This window comes from Ailuropoda melanoleuca, chromosome 2 (genome assembly GCF_002007445.2).
Source record: "Ailuropoda melanoleuca isolate Jingjing chromosome 2, ASM200744v2, whole genome shotgun sequence".
Classification (NCBI taxonomy): domain Eukaryota; kingdom Metazoa; phylum Chordata; class Mammalia; order Carnivora; family Ursidae; genus Ailuropoda; species Ailuropoda melanoleuca.
This window is the reverse complement of record NC_048219.1, coordinates 106,860,255-106,880,390: the sequence shown is the minus strand read 5'-3', so window position 1 is coordinate 106,880,390 and position 20,136 is coordinate 106,860,255. Positions and strand designations below refer to the sequence as shown.

At 44.1% G+C, this 20,136-nt stretch overlaps 1 protein-coding gene across 6 annotated transcripts in view; it reads right to left on the bottom strand.

Annotated features, from left to right (window-relative positions):
* MGAT5 (alpha-1,6-mannosylglycoprotein 6-beta-N-acetylglucosaminyltransferase) overlaps positions 1-20,136 on the bottom strand; it is a 329,395-nt gene that overhangs the window by 178,577 nt on the left and 130,682 nt on the right. For all 6 annotated transcript variants that reach the window (XM_034654457.1, XM_034654459.1, XM_034654462.1 and 3 more), the window contains one exon: positions 17,308-17,472. In XM_034654457.1, coding sequence (XP_034510348.1) covers positions 17,308-17,472 — 165 coding nt within the window. The remainder of the gene's footprint in view (positions 1-17,307; positions 17,473-20,136) is intronic.

Below are 20,136 nucleotides of genomic sequence, written 5' to 3'. Positions count from 1 at the left end.
TAAAGGGCGATAAATATATGACAGCAAAAAGACAACCAAAAACATCAAAACTTACAAAACAAAGTATGCTTGGCACCTGAAACATTTACAATCATATCCAAACCACCAAAAAGCTCCTGGCTCTTAGATTATCTTCTCTCCTGAGCTTAAATAAAAACACCCCATGTGTGATCTTTCTGCGTGTTGTTAAAAACACCCCATGTGTGATCTTTCTGCGTGGTGTTCAGTGAAATTCTATCATCCCAGCTGTGGGCAGCATCTTTGAACATGGACCTCAGGTTCAAGCCAAGTGGGGTCTGAATCCTGGCTCAGGCTCTCACCAGCTTGGGCAGATTTTCCACCATCTCTTACTCTGCCACGCCTTGCTTTTAAATCGGGATGATTATTTTGTAGGTCTGCTCTGAAAAAAGAAGAGTAATGAACTTCAAAATGATGATTTTTGCCTGGGACATAATAACCCATCAATACATAGTGGCTATTTTTTGGGGTCTGCTTTGTAAACACTTACAAATCTGATCTGTTCAGCCAATTCAGGAAGAGACACTGTGTACTCATCCATCCATGGACCCCTTCTCTCAGACCTGACATTGCCACATGCGCCAGGTCTGAGAATGGGTGAGAAGAGACGGGCTTCAAAGACCGTACCGCGGGGTGAGCTGGCCATTGTCACGGGTTTACAACTGCATCCTTTGCTAAGAAAGCGTCCGTTTCAAAGGGAATCGGACCAACTTGGAAAGGATGTGTGAGCTCTCTTCTACGAAGAACAAATAAAGACTCAAGAGACACAAGAAGCACGTAGCAGTGAAGTAACACGCCATACTGCTGGAAAGTAAATGAATCAGAGCTGTGTTAGCTGGACTGGCATTTACGGAGGTCAGTGCGTCACCCCTAAACAAGGCATACCTAGGTGATGATTTTCATTGTTGTTTCATATAATGCCATAAGTCTTCTCCACAGTGTCTTCAATAGCTCTGCCTTTAGTTTCTATTGTCAAAATCTAAAGAATGGCAAGGTAGGATGAGATTTAAAGGATGGAAAAGGTTTGCACCACTCTTAAGGAACTGTTGAGAAAACCAGAGTTGGTAAAAGGTTTCCTCCATACTTAAATGTGCCAAAGGATAGGATTACGAAAAGTCAGAATAAACCTCCTGGTCATTCCTGGCAAAATTCTAGAGAAGATTATTAAACAGATAGCTTAACAGTGCTTAGAATACCAACGAAACTAACAGTGTCCATAACTCCCTCCCTGTTCCTTTTTTTTTCTTCTTGCAGGTCAACTTTATTTTTTTTAATATTTTTCTATTATATTATGTTAGTCACCATACAGTACATCCCTAGTTTTTGATGTAAAGTTCGATGATTCATTAGTTGCGTGTAACACCCAGTGCACCATGCAATACTTGCCCTCCCTCCCTGTTCCTTTTTAAAAGGGTACTAGACAAGAAATGGGGAAAAGGCGAAACATCCTGTGACATGATATCTTGACTTCAACCCTTTCACGATATCTTTGTAAGATGGGAAAGTGACAGGCTAACTAATTAGCTGTATTTGTACCGGGTGAGCCGTTATACTAAAACAATGTTGATCTCTGGACCCCTGTCAACTTGGAAGCTGCCTCTAGTGTTGACTGAAAGCCAAAACAGAAATACTGATGACCCATTTGGAAGAAAAAACTAATAATTCAAAAGACAACAAAAACTTTCAAGGGTCAATATAACATTCAAATATTTAGAAAAGCAGCAAAATAATACTGAATAGGAATTAAGGGAAAAGTCCATACTCTGGGAATATAAACAAAGCATGAGTTGCCAGGAGACAAAAGAGGCATAGGGATAGGGAGATAACTGGGCTTAACATAAGTCCATACAGAAAACACTGGAAGGTTCGGTCCTGGAGTCACAGCTGCAGCATGCTGTGGTTGCTATATATTCAGGCTACAGAGAACAAGCCCAGTGTGTAGGACCTGACAGCTAGGCCCCTCTTTTCCTCCAAGCTTGGGATTACTCAGTTTCTGGAAGAACGAAAAGAGTTCTGGCTTCCCATGTTAAGTGGAGAGTATTGCAAACTGGAGCAAGCTCAGCGGAGGGCGACAGGAGGGGAAGGGATCAGGACACTGCACCTGTAATGGACTGCTGACAGACCCAAGGGTGGTGAGGACATATGGCCTCAAGACGAATATGCTGCAGGACACATGACCCACATCTGCAAAGATGAGAAGGACCTGCTCTGGAAGGTGAAGCCAAAACCAGCAAGTGAAACCACTAACAAGAGTTGCCCTGAATCTAGGTGCTTATCTTTCAGAGGGGTGGAGCCCTACCAGGGCCCCAGTCCACAGGGCCATGGGCTGGGCACTGCACTCCAGGGAGCACCATTTGTTCGGACCAAGGGTCGGCAAACTTTTTCTTTTTTACATTTTTTTCTATAAAGGGGAAGAGTATTTTCAGCTTTGGGGGCCATAAGGTCTCTATCACAGCTTCCGCGACTTCTCAATTCTACAGCAGTAGCACCAAAACAGCCATGTAAGGAAGGCAAATGGGCAACACTGTATTTTATATCTGCCTTTACAAAAATAGGCGGTGAACCAGATCTGGCCCATAGGCCATAGTCTGCTAGTCTGGAACATAGACTGTAATGCAACTGTGGCCCACTAAGGTTGTGTAACATCTAGATCTTTCAGATAAGGCTGGAAGATTGTGCACCGAGGCTTTTGGAAGGTTGCAGTCTCCCACTTTGGAGAAAAGATTAAATCATCTTCATCTCTTTCACTTCTAGAAGTCTATGAAAACCTGGCTATGAAAAAAGAAATAGAAAAACCAGATGATCTCACGGTCAGGTCTGACAGCAGCAGGCCTAGAACCCAGACCTCCTGGGTCCTGGGGTCCTACACTCCTTCCCCAGAGCTCACAGTTCCTAGCCCGGCACCCCTCAATTTGGTGGCCAGCTGACATCCTGAAATCTTCTAAATGCCAGCTAGCCAATCCCTAGCCAGTCACCTATTTCTCAGAGACCTTCCTGCATCGAGGCCCATGTTTTTGCTGCTCTGGCAACACCCAGAGAGAACCCAGAGGCCAGGGGGATCTGTGTGATTCTCCCCTTTGGAAACTAAGAACAGCTGGCAGAGATCGAACGTCATTTACAGAAAGGAGTCTGTAGAGACTGGGAGGTAGGGCCAGACCTTCACCCCATGACTCCATGTGACCAAGATTTCACCCCGAGTCAAGGGGAGAATAGTTGACTCAAGCAGTGAGAAAATCTGGCTTCTGGATCCAGATATACCATTATGACTTACTTATCCAAGTGCCATCTTTCAGGACACATCAAGCTAAAATCAAGAACCCAATGTAGGTCAAGCTTCACAAATACCACATAAGACTACTAACTTCACTGTGGTCTTCTGAGGACTCGAGGGCACATAGCAACATCCCCAAACCTGAGGATGGTTTCTGGAAAAAACAAACACTACATTCCTCAACAAGGGTTTTATATTTGAATAGACAGGAAAATATATACAAGAAATTGATCTCCACCAACTGTACCCACTTCATGACCAGAAGCCCAAACCCCACCCAAAATGTGTGATCCTTCTGTTAAAGTCTTGACTATATTTAGCTTATTCTTTGAAATGAATAGAACTTGCCCCCACTTTGGTGTCTCTAATATAACTCGGAAGCTCGTTAGCTTTGGTTAAAAGGTCTATGGAACAAAGTCACATGGACAGCCTTTTAAAACCATTTGCTGAAACTACATTTTGATCATTATAATAATGGCCAGTATTTTCCAAGCACTGTGTGCCAGCTCTTCTTATGCACGTTTTCATGTGTCTTCCCAATGTCCCATGAGCTAGTTTCTGTAGTACAGATGAGGAGATGGAGATATGACCTCCCTAAATATGACAGCCACCATCATGGAACTCTTGGAACTCGAATTCGAACCCCAGCAGCCTGAGCATGGAGCCTGTCCGGCTGTGTGTTGCATATGCCCAGGTCTCATCCCGATCCCTCTGCATGAACAACCTTCCTCAGGTACCCTCATGGCTCCCTCGCTCACTCATTTGGGTGTCTGTTCAGTGTCATTTCTGAGAGGTTTTTCCTGACAATCTTCCCAACTGGAAACAGTACCCCCTTTCCCTGTTATCTCCTCACCTGGTTTACTGTATCGTTTCCAATTTTTTTGCAGGAGACATTATCCTTTTTTGTAACATAAAAGAAAAATGTTGTTTATAAAGTCTTTCCTTTTGAAAATACTACCCTTGGGGCTCCCAGGTGGCTCAGTCGGTTAAGTGTCTGCCTTGGGCTCAGGTCATAATCTCAGGGTCCTGTAATGGAGTCCTGGGTCAGGCTCCCTGTTCAGCGGGGAGTCTGGTTCTCCCTCTCCCTCTGGCCCTCCCCAGAGAGCTCATGCGCGCACACGCTCTCTCTCTCTCTAATAAATAAAATCTTAAAGAAAAAAAAAAAAGAAAAGAAAAGAAAAAAGAAAATACTACCCTATTTTTACATAGACTCAAAGACAGAGATAATGACTGCCCTTCATCACTGGTAGCCAAGAGGCATGAAAACCACAGGTGAGAGAACCCCTCTGCACCCTTAGGTGACAGGTCAGCATGTGCAGCCATGAGCAAGCACTCATCATGGGCTTTCTTGGCCAACTCAGTGGCTACTAACAGCCCTCTACTTTAAGGGAACAAGAGTCCTCCCTACATGTCACAGCCAGGGGCCAACAGCCACCTTCTTAATCCTCACAACATTCCTGGAAGTACAGGGAAGGCAGCACCATGTTACTCTTTCTGACAGGGGCCAAACATGTAAGGAGAGAACAGAGCTCCTAACCGTCACCTGGAGGATACCCAACTGGGATTAAGAGAGCCAGTAAGAGAAACCACTGGAACTTCAGTCAAGTGGTCTACTATATTTCAGGATCAGATACCATCAGGTTCAGCTTTTACTAATCTTCTCTTTGCCCAGCCCAAATGAACCCTGAAATAAAGTCCTAAATATTTACTTTGTTCTTCTGCTAATCTTGCCACAACTTGCACTGCTCATATTAAGCATACTTAATGAAAGCAATTATTGAGAAAGTTCTATTAGCATAAAGTTTAGACAGGTTAATGACTGTCTTCCCGTGAGAGCTGAGCTCTACAGCACAGGAATTCCCCTCCCTACTTGGGAAAGAGAAGATATAGTGAGGGGTCAGGCACAGTTTCCAGACTTCTTCAGTTTGCTGTAACAAGGGCTATATGACTTCCACCATATGATTATGAAAATTCCTTGAGGTGCCTGGGTGGCTCAGTCTGTTAAGCGTCTGCCTTCGGCTCAGGTCATGATCTCAGGGTCCTGGGATTAAGCCCTGCGTTGAGCTCCCTGCTTCTCCCTCTTCCTCTGCCCCTGCTTGTGTATGCTCTCTCTCTCCCAAATAAATAAAATCTGTAAAAAATTCCTCTGTGCCAATTCCTATAGGTCACTCCTATCCCTAACCTTGTCCCTAGATGGCTATAGAGTTTGAAGTCATTCCCAAAACCAAAAGGCCAGGCAAAACCAACAGATCCTCTTGAATTAGTGTGAAAGCAGCTCTAGGTTGAGGGTCAAGACAGGTACTGTGAGCACTGCCAATGCTCCCTTCCTTCTCCTCCGCTGCATGGTGCAGCCCTTCATTCACAACAGGAGTCATTTCTTACCTGGCTGCCTTTCCACTGCCTGACACAAGGCCTGGCACCGTCCAGGCAGTGTTGGTTGTATAAAGCATACAACAGTGTTTGCCGAATTACATTTGTGCCTCCTCCCTTTTCACAAGGTCTTAACCCCAAAGAGCAGCATCTGAAGGGAAGCAGGGTGAAGACATCGTGCCAGGCTCTCAGATACATTATCTCACTGCATCCTCACGGGCACACGAGGACAGCATTGGCATCATTATCTCCATTATACAGAGCGTGAAGCTGAGGCTCAGTGTGGGAAATAAGATGCCAAGTGTGAGTAAAAATGGCTCCAGGAGTTCTATTCAAGATTGTCTAATGCCAAACCAGATCTAGCATGTGACTGTCAAGCATCTTCCAGAAATCCCTCTTCCCAGGTCCCTATACTATTTTCTCTATAAAATACTGTATTAGGGTTAGGTGGTTTACACACTCAGCAAGCACTGACCATCTGCTGCTACCCTCTGGCTCACAGGCCAAACTGAGTCAGGGTAAGAAGTGCATGTCCCAGCACAAAAACAGACACACAGACCAATGGAACAGAATAGAGAACCCAGAAATGGACCCTCAACTCTATGGTCAACTCATCTTTGACAAAGTAGGAAAAAACACCCACGGGAAAAAAGACAGCCTCTTCAATAAGTGATGCTGGGAAAATTGGACAGCTGTATACAGAAGAATGAAACTGGACCATTCCCTTACACCATATACAAAGATAAACTCTTAACGGATGAAAGACCTCAATGTGAGATAGGAATCCATCAAAATCCTAGAGGAGAACATAAGCAGTAACCTTTCCAACATCAGCCACAGCAACTTCTTTCAAGACACGTCTCCAAAGGCAAGGGAAACAAAAGCAAAAATGAACTTGTGGGACTTCATCAAGATAAAAAGCTTCTGCACAGCAAAAGAAACAGTCAACAAAACTAAGAGGTAATCCATGGAAAGGGAGAAGGTACTTGCAAATGACATTACAGATAAAGGGCTGATATCCAAGATCTCTAAAGAACTTCTCAAACTCAACACTCAAAAGACAAATAACCCAGTCAAAAAATGGGCAGAAGACATGAACAGACACTTCTCCAAAGAAAACACATACAAATGGCTAACAGACGCATGAAAAAATATTCAACATCACTAGCCATCAGGGAAATACAAACCAAAAAAACAATGAGATACCACCTTTCACCAATTAGAATGACAAATATTAACAAAACAGGAAACAACAAATGTTGGCAAGGATGTGGAGAAAGGAGAACCCTCTTACACTGTTGTTGGTGGGAATGCAAGTTGGTACAGCCACTCTGGAAAACAGTATGGAGGTTCCTCAAGATGTTAAAAATAGAGCTACCCTACAACCCAGCAATTGCACTACTGGGTATTTACCCCAAAGATACAAATGTAGTGAAAAGAAGAACATGCACCCCAATGTTCATAGCAGCAATGTCCACAATAGCCAAACTATGGAAGAAGCCGAAATGTTCTTCAACAGATGAATGGATAAAGCAGATGTGGTACATACATACAATGGAATATTACTCAGCCATCAGAAAGGATGAATACCCACCATCTGCATCGGCTTGGATGGAACTGGAGGGGATTATGCTAAATGAAGGAAGTCAAGCAGAGAAAGACAATTATCATATGGTTTCACTCATATGTGGAACATAAGCAATAGCAAGGACGACCATAGGGGAAGGGAGGGAAATCTGAAGGGGGAGAAACCAGAGAGGGAGACGAACCATGAGAGACTATGCACCCCAGGAAACAGACTAAGGGTTTCAGAGGGGAGGGGGTAACAGGGTGATGGGTATTAAGGAGGGTGAGCACTGGGTGTTATACATAACTAATGAATCATTGAACACTACATCAAAAACTAATGATGTACTATACAATGGCTAACTGAAAAAAAAAAAAAAGAAAGAAAAAAAAGAAGTGCATGTCCCAATAGCCAAAAGTTACTGAGCTCTGATTTTGTGCCTGGCCTTGAGTGTTTCCTATGTATGAACTCATAATCCTCATTACACTCCCGTGGCATAGGTACTTTATGCCCATTTTATGGATGAGGAAACTGACTGGGTTTATCCAAAGACACACGGGCAGGAGGTGGCAGACCTAGGGTTCGAACTCATGCTGCCAGGGTCCAGAGTCTGTGTCTGAACCACAATAGTCCTACAGCTGCCGTTCAATCTTGTCCCCCCACAGTGGGGGAAGCATTAGCACAAGTCCTTCACTGGATGCTCATTATGGTTCTTCTGCAATGACTTTTAAGAGCCCATCTTTAGCTGCACAGAGGTAGAGAGCAGCTTCCCACTGCTAATGTTGACTCAAAAGGCTCACCAACTTGGAACATCAAGAGAGCTTCACACCAGTTAATAGTGTAGCTGGCCAACTCTGACAAGGCAAATCAAAATGCAATTTAAACCCTCCGTCGACCCCAGACACATAGTCCCTCTGCTGGCTCTGCCAATGCTACAGGTCCTCAGCTTAACATGAGTGGACTTGGGTGTTGTGATCCTGCCTGGCAGATCTGCTGAAGGTCCAAAGCCAAAGGAGAGAGACAGAGAAAGGATACCATTCTGTCCAGTAATGAAGAGGATGTCTGCCGCCCAGAACTGTGGGGTGGCTCAGCCCCTCTCAGCCACACAACTAACTGGACGCCTCTCTACTTCCTTTTGAAACTCTGCAAACCATTTCAGATCACCTTCACCACATAGGCTTTCTTACTTCCTTTTCTGAGATACACCCAGAAGGAAAAAAACATCAACAAAAACTAGCAACTGATTTTCATTTAGGTCGCCTAATTTTAGAAGCTATGGATCTACAAAGCCAAAAGCAGAGCTTAAAAGAAAATCCATCAAAACCCCACAAGCTTCCATACCTAAGAAACCATTTTAACCACCCAGAGATAGATACGGTTCCCTGCCCTCATTGAAACAACTTTAATTCTACAATTCTTCTGAATTTTTAAATCTCAGGCTCTAGAATGCCTCTTTGAAATATGTGCCGATAAAAACAGGTAAAGGATGGAGTGGCAGAGAAAAGGGAGTATCTATGGGAAAGCATATGCTATGCTGTGGCTGCGGAATGTCTCCTGAATCAATACCATATGCGGGCTGATAGCACAACTGTATACACATACCTCATTTAGCCAAATTAGAGCAAGTAGGATCTGTTGCCTTCTGATTAAAACAAACAAGTCTATTTCAGTATGTCCTATCTCTGATCCACTGAACAGCCCTGTGTAGAGGCATTTTCACCCACAAAAGTAAAGCCTGTACAAGTTCCCAAGGTCAGTCCCGCAGTGCCCGTTCCTTAGAGCTCCTGTTCTTCACCATCCTCAAGTGGCTGGGAAAAAACAGCATTCCTCATACAGATATATACTCTGACTTTTTTTTTTTTAAAATAAGATTTTATTTACTTATTTGAGAGAGAGAAGGCTAGTGAGAGATAGCATGAGTGGGGGGAGGGAGAGGGAAAGAGGGAGATCCCAGGACCCCGGGATCATGACCTGAGCCAAAGGTCAGGCTTAAACAACTGAGCCACGCAGGCACCCCCATACTCTAACTTTCTGAAATGAAAAAAAAACATGTAATCCTTGAAGGGTCAGTAACAAGTCCAAAGGGATTAGGATTAGTGGGTTCCTGCTTTTCTGCAAAGACTATTCATTCAGAGCAATCCCTATTATATTACAGCTCGTTAGAATTGTTTAACTCCTACTTACATAATCAGTCACCAAAATTACAAAATAAATTATCTTATTATGGAAACTTAGTTTTCAGAAAGTGCACCAAAGCAAAAGCATTTTCCCTTTTGAACAAGTTAGCAGTCAACTTTCCAGGTGCTTTTGGGAATTCCTAAAGTACTCAGGAACACGTCAAAGCAGTCCAGTGGCAAAAACAGTGACCTAGAACTGACTGTGTGGCCCTCACTGTCGTGATAAAAGTCCTAGGACAGTGGCTGACCTGGTGCACGTCCCAGAGAGGGAGGAGCACATTCAGCTGGACACCTGCTGGGAACGTGCTATTTGCCAAGCTCCCAATTAGGGATCGGGTTCAAAAGAAAAATGTAGGATATTTTGCCCATGACTTCAAAGAGCTTAGAGCTTGGCTGTGGAGACAGATAAGTATGGGAAGGTCCAAGGATGTACACAGCAGTCATGAAAACACAAAGCAGGGGCACCAGAAATCTCTGAGCATGGAGGGGTCTTCATAAGGCTTTTTATAGGAGGCAGTGCTTCAGAAGAGTCTTGAAAAAGATGTTAATCAAGAGGCAGAAAAACGGAAGGGCATTCCAGGCTGAGGACAGAAACATGTAAATGTGTAACAGCATAAATAAATAGCATGGTGTAGGCGAAGCCAGTTCCCAGCAGGGCTGCGGCACATTCGGCCAGAAGAGCAGCATTTAAAACAGGAGAAGAAAGGTTAGCATTCTCGAAGCTGTGTCCTCTGAACCCCCAAGGAAAGAAAAGTTTGAGCCAGGCTTAGGACAATTCTGGAAATCCAAACCATAATGTGACATGCGTTTGTGTTAGTCCTACCTATTTTATCGGCTGCCTGGAATCTTTCTAGGGCCCCTCCAGCCACCATGAAACCATGGGGGTGACCTGCATGATCCAGGCACACCCAATCAGGATGTCACTGGGCATGGTGACTAGATGATCAGAACCCTCCCCAACAATGTTGCCAGAAACCTAAGCCCCACTGTGGCCATTTCAACCACCATCCCAAGAAGATGGCCTTAGAATGAAGACCACACAGAAGCCAACACAGCTGAGCTTCTTGAAGATGGTCCCCATGTCCGTACCCAGTAGGGCTGAGCTCAGCATCATCTTCTGAACTAGCCAACTGCATGGGCCCCCAACTCCCTTTCTGTTTAAGGTGGGTTTTTTGGGTGGTTATTTTTTTTTTTTGGTCTCTTTTAAGAGATCATTAACAAATACATGGGTTTCCTGCTAAGCCTTAAGTATTGACAAAAAAGGTCAATCTGGGAAATTTAAGTTTAAAGCACTCAAGTGAAGTAACATATATGAAAATATTTTCTAGTCTATACAGCACTACACAAATACTGTATTCACTATCAGTGGTGATATTCGAATAACTAGTCAATGCAATTTCTATTCTCACATCAACAAAGTAAAAGCTCCATCAACATGGCTTTTAAACTGTAATTAACCAACGTTCATTTATGCCAGGCATATGTCTAGTAGTTTACTTAATCTTCATCAACAACCCCCATGAACATGGGCATTAGCTCCCCAATTGTACAGAGGAGAAAACAGAGCTTAGAAAGGTTCAGAAAGATGCTCAAGGTCACCAGGAGTGAAGTGGTGGAGCTGGGATTTGAACCGGGGCGGCCTGGCTCCAAAACACTGCCTTCTGTGAAGTCTTTCATGGCCTGAGCACTGGAACCAACGCTCCAACTTCCTTTAAACTGATTTCTTCCATGCGTGGCTTGCGCAAAGCAACCCGCATTAACTTATAGCTACTGTCTTCACAAGATCCTGTCTTTGCTGGCTTGTTTCCTCAATAAGGGCATCACCCAGTCATGATGACTGCTCCTTCCCCGTCCTCTCTCATGGTGCACAATGTCCTCCTCAGCTCCACCTGACATGGGTCTCTAATCCCCTGCTCCCCCTGGCGTTATGCCCATGACTCATTTCAAGCCTTCTTCTCCCCACTCCACTCAACTCTCACACCTGGCTTCCAGTTGGACCCCCTTTAAAGCACCCCACTTCCACATGGCCATTAATTCTCTGAAAATACAGGTCTCATCTCATTATCCTCCTGCTTTATTTAAAGACTCCGCAGCTGTCACCGCCTAGAACAAATACAAACTCCTAAGTTTTACACTGAAAACTTCAGATTCCCTCGACCTACCTTTTTCAGGATCATCTCCTTTTCTACTGCTCCAAATAGACTGTGTAGGTTGTTTCGTGCTGTGAAGCAGATCTTTGGGGACCTGTCTTGTTTTCCTTAACTTATTTAATTTACTCTCTCATGTCTTGATAATAATATACTCTGCTTAAAATTAATAAAATAGAATTTCCTCTAAAACATTCCTGTAATTTAAATCGACTCTCAGACTACTTTGCCATCATTATTCTGAATTAGCGGCTCCTTCATGAAAAGAAATAATTACCTTCTATATAAGCAGGAGTAAAATGTGTGTTACCAAAAATTTACTGGTTTGGGTCCAGGAAAGGAGTTTCTTAAGGTCAGGATCCCAAGAGTCTCCTGGGATTTTATAAATATCTCTTTCTTGGAGGTCTCAAAGATCAGTTGCAAAGCTAAAAGTGGTTGGGGCTGAGGACTTGCAAACAGCCTTGTGAGCAAGAGAGAAGGAGGCTTTATGTCTCAGCTAGCCCATCAGCTGAGCCCAACATCCTAGGCATCTTTCTGTAGCGGTCATATGCGGAACCCCAGATTCCAACGCTACCTTCAGAGTTCCTCAAACACAGCACAATTGACATTTGGGGCTAGATAGTTTGCTGTTGTGGGGGCTAGCCTGTGCACTGTAAAATGTTTAGCCGCATCCCTGGCCTCTTTCTACGAGATGTCAATAGCACTTCCTCGGTTGTGACAACCAAAAATGTCTCCGGACACTGCCAAGCATGGCCAGGGGGGCAAGGGGGTGTAAAACTGTCTGCATTTGAGAATCAGAGCTATAAATACCCATGCTCAAAGGGCAGCATCACTTCTACTGAACTGTATTTTTCTTTCTCTTCCTCCTTCTGTCCTCCTCCTCCTTCTTCATGATAAAAATCAAAACATCTTGACCACACCAAGTGAAAACCACACCAACGATGACATACGTTTTTCTAGGAAGATACCAAGAGAATTGTTTCTGACAAGTAGTCAAGTCTTTAGTGTTGTCCTTACAAAGAATGAAACAGAAAGCGACACGTAGACGGGAGAAACACAGTCGTTTCTCACTTGCATTAGTAAGAAAGCGCCCTGCAATCTCCGGTCTGCCCAGCTTCTCAGCAGCATCTGGGCTGTCACAGACCAGCCATTACCTGATCCCCAGAAAGCCACCTGTGGAGCTGGGCAGGGGGCTGGGGCACTTCAGGTGCTACCCAACACACTTGATAACAGGGGGACCCAAAGAAGAAACAACACCACCGGTGCAACTTAATTTCAAGGTCCATTAGCAGCACAAAAGGGGGAAAATTGCACTTCCAAATGCAAGTCCTGAAACTCAGCAGGGACATTTTTCATTTGCAATTTTTAAATGGTGGAAAAATACTTTGAGAACAGCATCCAAGCTCAAATACATTGCACTTCACTGGCAGACACTGGAAACACACTGCATGCTGCTACTCACATGTGGGAAACGCAGGCCTAGCTAATGTTCCGTGTAGACTCAATATTAGAAACCAGCCACTGGAGTTGTGCCTGCACCTTCGAGTGTGTGGCTGTGCTTCCCAGACGACCTTGCAATCGTAAGTGATCGTAAGGCAAAAGAAATGTTATCAGTAAGTTGTGCCTTTTAGCGAACCCTCCATGCTGGCCAGTTACTCAGCTGATGTTCAAGGACAAGAACTGGTTCTTAAGAGTATAAAGGAATAAATGCAGAGGTACACATGCACACATGCCTCCCCCCAACTGCTGGGAGAGAGAGGCACAATGTGCCCATCCCCTGAAATATTACAATCTATAGAGTTGTAACCATCACCTTCTATGAAGGCTCCACAGCATGGGAGCACCTGTGGAAAGCTCAGACATGACAGGCCAAAAACAAAAACAACCACCACCACAAAAACAAAATAAAACAAAACAAAACAAAACAAAACGAAACAAATGAACAAACAAAAAAACCTACTTCATAGCTGGTGTTTGCTAAGGTTTGGGAAAAGGAAATGAGATGCCAAGCCCCACGTCCAAGCAAATCCCCAGACACAGAAATGGAAAAGCGGAACCAGAAGGAAAAACTCCTTTCAGCAGTGAAACCACATGCTATCCCCTCCAGCATCATCTAATCCACGTGGGCATTTATTGAATACTTTCAACAGGTAGGCTTTGAACAAGACGCCATGGGCAAAACAAAGATTAAGTGGACATTGTCCGGCCTCAGAAAGCAAGCATTTTCATGATCACGTACTTTTTTTTTTTTAACCTTTCCCCTATGTGAGTGAGCACATGGCAAAGAACTCCAGATGCAGTGCCATTCACTCCGTGTCATAATTAAGACCATAAAAGTAGAGAAAAGCAGAATTGGTCCTTCCAAAAACAAAAGCATCATTCTGAAAGGGGATAATTTTGGCAAAAAAAAAAAAAAACCATTCAAGTTCTTTCAGGGAGAAACTGATTTACTAGGCGACTGGTTGAGGGGTAGGGATTTTTTTTTTTAATCTGGGTTTTTGTTTCTTTGATTCACCTTCATCTTCGACAAGATAAACCAAGCTCAAAAGTACAGTTCAAGCTAATTCTTGATTTCAGTGAAGTTCCTTTCCAGCTAGGTTTCTCTAGGGGAACATCCTTTTCACATCATCATCAAGCCCAAGAGTGATACATTCGGAAAGAAAAGCCTTTGGGTAAAAGGTACACAGAACACAGCTAAACGGAGGAAGGGCACGTACGTGTAGGCACACAGAGCTATCCCTAAAAAGAAAATAAATTTAGGGAACCCTTCTTCAACTGCCATGGTACCCAATTTTGAAGCAGTTTAGAGCCAACCAGAAAATATATCATCAAGCAATAAGAAACAGTAAGCAAACAGAAACATCAGTGAGCAATAAGACACCAGAGTAAGCAGGAAAGACACACCAGGGAGAACATTTCTGAGCGATTACCACATGTCTTAATGCAAAAAGAGAGAAAGAAAAACTTCACTCAACTGGGATTGGAACCCTATAAAAATGGCCTGTCTCCCAGCTCCAGAGCCATTCCTGCTATGACAATAGGGGTATGGGGACAGTAGGGCCATGGCTCAGAGAGAGGGCAACAAACTGAACAAGGGCCACAAACTGAAGTTCTTACCCTTCTTTTTGGCACTCGAATCTACAGACAGGGCAAAGAGTTTAGATATATGTTGTTTAACTGACAAAACATAAAGCCCCCCCTGCCCCACCCTCCAGGGGAAATAAAGGAGGATGTCTCTATTCTCTGTTTCATAACTCTATCCACCGTGGCCATCACGGTCTCTCTAAGGGAGGAATGCACATGTGCACAGAGGGTCAAGCTTGTTTTTACACAGGTTGGCCACAGAAACAGACCCTTAAGACACAGAGAACTTCTTTACTAGGCAGGTCACTAAATATCCCAGGAAATTGCCAGCTCTCCAGGAACCTCTAAGAAAAAGGTAGCATGTTTTTCCAAATTCGCCCATTTGTGATGATTTAAATGAAAGCAAGAAGACAGATCAACACTCACCCTCTTTTCTCTTTATGGGGCTTGGTCTTAAGCTGAGCTCAGGGGATGTCAACACCAAATGTACACCCCACCCCCAAACACTCAAACTCCATAAAACCTGTGAAACCACTAACTTCTCCTAGATGTTGAGAAGACTGAGTAAAATCATGTGCCTCCGAGGGTCACTAACAGTCACTGGTATTTCCTGGATGGATGCTGGATGTTAGTTTCCTACCCTTCCTTCCAATTATCTTCTGGGTTACAATCCATTTCTAGGAGTCTTTACCTCTTCCATGAGGCCCCTATGCCTCAATCTTACCCACCTTCAAAATGAACCTTCCTGTGAGAAGCTTCATAGCTACCCCCATTTACACAGCCACTGTCTATGGGATTTTGTGCATATCGATTATTATTCTAATTGGCCATTAAAAATCTCAGAGTGTCTCACACACAAAAGACGCAAAGGAGGGAGAATGAGGTTAATTATCAAAGGCACAATTCTAAATCTGCTCCCTCCTCCCACCCCCGCAAAACACACAAAATCCTTTTAGTAAAAACACAGTACCAGTGGCAGGGCGAAAGGAGAACCATCAGAGCCAACAACTTAGAGAATGTGCTCAAGAGGTATGAGTTAACTGGGTCAACTAACTCACTCAGTACATGGGGCTGGGATCCCACTGGAAAGAAGTAGCCACCAACTCCCTCCCATATCACTCCTGGAGGTTTACCTACAATTCTGGACTTGGATACTTGGAGCCCAGGCAGGGTTAGTCTCCCAGTGAGCGTGGCACACAAACGGGATAGTCAGAGGAAGCAAGATCCCTCATGGGGGCAGAGAATGACAACAGACTTGTTTACAGGGGCTGTATAGGATAGAGACAGTGGGAGGCAGCAAAGGTCAAGGCAAAGCACCCCACTCCGTCTCCAGAAATAGGACAATGCAAAACTGCCATGAAATCAGATAGGACCTTTCCAACAGCATTTTCTACTGGGGACGGGGGTGGAGGAGTGGAGACTGGAGAGGCATGGGTTCCATTTATTAATAAGCAGCTCAACACAGTGGGAGGTTTTCTTGTCTAATTACAGAAGCTGTTGGAAACTGCAGGGAAGATAGGATTTATGGCCCAGATGATACTGCCTCTGCGTTGTAATTAAAAGTTATTTTTAATACCTTTCTTTGGACACTTTGGATTATTAGAAATATATTTTGTAATTTAACACTTGCTAAAGGGCAAAGTACAGAACAGAAAGGTAATACAACAAGCTTGCATATTGGGAAACAATTAAATGTTTTGACACTGGGAGGTAGGAAAGGAAAAGAATCTCTCCCACTTTAGTCCATACATTTCTACAGTGCAAGTCAGAGGTAGAGAGAAACCAAAAAGAACACTAAATTAGATTTTCAAAGTAGCAGAAAGCAACCCAGCTCCTTATTTTATTCATTAAGTAGAGTTTGGATAAATACCACCACCAGGAGAGCAGACAACTCATTTACAACTGTTCACCCAAAGCACTTCATCCTAATCCTTGGGCTCTTTGCTTTGTCACCCTAATGACAGCAAGTCCTAGCTCAACCACAGCGACCTGGAGGCTGACCCCAGGGCAGTGCAATGGGGGAATCCAACGTAAGCCACGGGCAATCCGGGCTGTGTGTGATCTGGGCTTTGTTTTTAATCTATGCTTCTTCTCTCATCCAAGATTCCAGTTTTAAGAAGGGGTTAGACAAAATGCATCCCAGTGAGAAATGCAGGGTGGTGTCCATGAGTAGTGACAGAAGCAACCCAAGATCAGGCAGGGGCCGTTTATTTCATCAGTCCCATTTCCAGAACTTCCATCTCCCCATTTACACACAGGACACATTTTCGGCAATGCTGGCTCTTCTTTGACAACGGGAAGGAGAGAATCGCTTATATGGAACAGACTTTTGAAACTGTCTGATAAAAACGAGGAGAAAGGACCTCTAACTGGCATGAGCTTCCCAGATAACCTCTTTATTCCATTTACCCATGCTATGAATCCTCTCATTAAAAGTGAATTCCAGGAGCTCATTATATGAAATATGTCACAGAAACCACCAGATATTACACATCACGATGAGCCTTTAAAAGTCTTTTAACATGTTAATCAAAAATAAATTTAAAATCAGCTTCAGAGGGGCCATACCAAGTTGTGAGATTTATACCAATAAGAACCACTGTGCTCCTTTATTCTTTCCCAGTTCAAAGCATGGTCTGACTCCACGTCAGGGCACACAATTGCCGTTCTTACCTGCCACATTAATTTTCTCAAGTGCGACCAAGCTGGGAACGGCTGTGGTGGAGTTGGTCGAGTTTGTTCCTGTGCCATTGATTACAAGATTGTCCACCTTTGACTCTAACTTGCCAATGCGCTGCAAGATATTATCCAACAGCACGGCAAGAGTTTTCTTCAGATCTGTAAAAGAAAATGCAGGTAATTTAAAAATTCTTTGGCCTCTGTACATTTGTCTGGTGCATTTTCTCTCTCCTCTCCTCTTCCTCCTCCTCCTTCTCTGTCTCTTTCTGACATGAAGGACAAAAAAAAAGTGGCAGAGTCAAAAAGTACTGCTTGAAGGCGTGTCTTAACAAATCTTATCTTAAAGATGACAGAGGCCATCTTCAGGTGGCCCAGAGAGTACAAAACACATTGGTCTCTTCTGCCATGCGAGTTTAGCAGTAGGTGACATAAAATTATTCCCACCCACTAGGGCGATAGAGAAAACCTGGTGTTACTTAGCATCTTACCAAAGCACTCTACTAAATTCCTTCTTAGAACATGTTGCTCTGACCTATAAAACGACAACCCCAAAGTGCAGCGAGGTCTTGAGTAGCTTCTGGATCGAGTTCATTGTTATTTTCAGTGCTATATACTCCAGTACATCCCAATTTTTTTGCCAAGTCTTTACTTAATAAAAACTACAGTTCCAGATTCTAGGCATGCTGGGCAACTCAGAGGTAACTATAATGATATTTAGAAAGATACCTAAATTAAGACCAGAGTCTTTCATTCATTCAGGAAATATTTACTAAACAACTACTATGTGCCAGGCACTGTTCTAGATGCTGGGGATATTCTCTCATGGTGCTTACATTTAAGAGTTGATTCCCTTCTTTACACATCTGACTGTGGGTCAAATGCTGCCCTTCTCTCTAGACAGACACTGAACCCACATGTATACGCGTTTACGAAGTTGGTACACAAGGTATTCCACACACACAAGAAGATTAATTAAGCCTCTCTCCTCTGGAAACTCATAATCAAAGAAAGATATATCAACTTGCACATGTGAGAAAGGCAGAAGGACACCAGGCTAGCCATCCACGTGAATAGAATCCAGGGTCACGAATGTACTGGGAGTGGATCAGGGAAGAAGAGCACATGTGGGGGGAGGATATGCAAAGACCTGAACTGAGACAAATGCAAAGTTGCCACTTTCCCTCCTGTTGGAAGCAGGGCAAACTTGCTTTGAGTAGGTGATCTCACGGATCAATTCACCATCCCCAGGACAAAGCCAGCTGATCTTGCACTTCGGCCATAAGGCACTCAGGCTATCCTATTTTGCCAGGTGGAGAGGAAAGTCGTCAGAACAGAAACAAAGGTGTGCAACAAACATGGAAGTTTGTGCTGTCAGTGGTTTACAGATGGGAGACATGGCTGGAGCAACTAAATATTGCAAGCAGAAAGTAAACCCACACTTTTCTCCTCAAAATCTGGTGTTCTGTGCTTGGCATAAGTGCAACCTCCCCACCACTCTCCCCAAACTGATCATCGGACTTCTTCATGATGTTAGCCTCTGCAGTGGTTCGTTCATTCATTCTAAGAAATACCCGACCAGGGCTATTTCTTGCTCTTCAGCCGGTCCCTTACCTACAGGTAAGAAGAAGCTGGCCACAACATTAGAGCAACAGGGCTAAAAATATCATTATAGCAGGGAAGGACAGAAGGGAACTAATGTTTCCTGAATCCCTTTAAATGCACACACAAATCTAAGAAACCCCATGTTATCTTCACCTCCTCCGGAAGGTAGGTGAGGTAAAATGACTTCATTTTACAGAGGAGAACACAGAGGTTCACAGACATGAGGTAACATGCTCATGGCTACAGAGATAATAAACCAGAATGGGGTCTTGAATCGGGTTGGCCTAATTCCTTGATGCCTTAGTGGACCAGCCAGAAGTCAAGAGCCAGGTTAGAACAAGAACCCAAGTGTGAAATTCAAGGTCTTTCATCCACAGCATTGTGGTGAAGGGCCCAGACTCTGGAGCCAAAGTTTCTCAGTTTACGACCTTGTTCTCCACTTCTGTTTCCTTCTCTGTCAAAGAGTGATAAGAAAAAGCCTACCTCTTTGGGTTGTTATGTGGACTTCATGAGTTAATATTCACAAAATGATCTGAACACCACTTGACACATGATAAGCACTATACAACTGCCTGCTACCCATAGAAAGAACAAATAAAACTTCCTCTGGGAAACACTCTCATCCTTCCTCAAGAAATCTCTTCCTGAGTGAGGCAGGACTTTTATCGCTTTATCAAAAGGGTCATGAGCTCGCTCTCCTCCAGGAGCCGCAGTCTCGTGGTCCGCGTGACTCACAGTCTACCCCTGGCACATCCTTAGGTGGCAGAAACCGGAGCCAGCCACCAGCTTTGCTCTTAGAATGAATCGAAAGCATCAACTGCTTCTCTAGAATTCTGAAGATCGCCAGAGGCCGGCCATGTGAATAGGGGCAGTGGTGCCACTGGGAGGGGACTGCAGTGTGTGACAAAACCACCCCTCAGATACAGGATACCAAGCCCCTCCATCTCTAGCCTCATTGCCTGAAGGCTCTATCACCAGCCAAGCAACCCACAGGTAAAAATGGCATTTAACTATTACCAGCAATTGAGGTGAGCTAGACACAGAAGCCCTGGACCCTTAGAATGGGTTAAATCAGGCTTTCTCTGCTTTAAAGCTGTTGACACTTTGGGCCAGACAATTCTTTGCTGTTGAGGGAGGTCCCATGCACTGAAGGGTGTCTGGCAGCACCCCTGGCCTCTAGCGGCTGAATGACAGTAGCAATCCCTCTATGTGACAACCAAA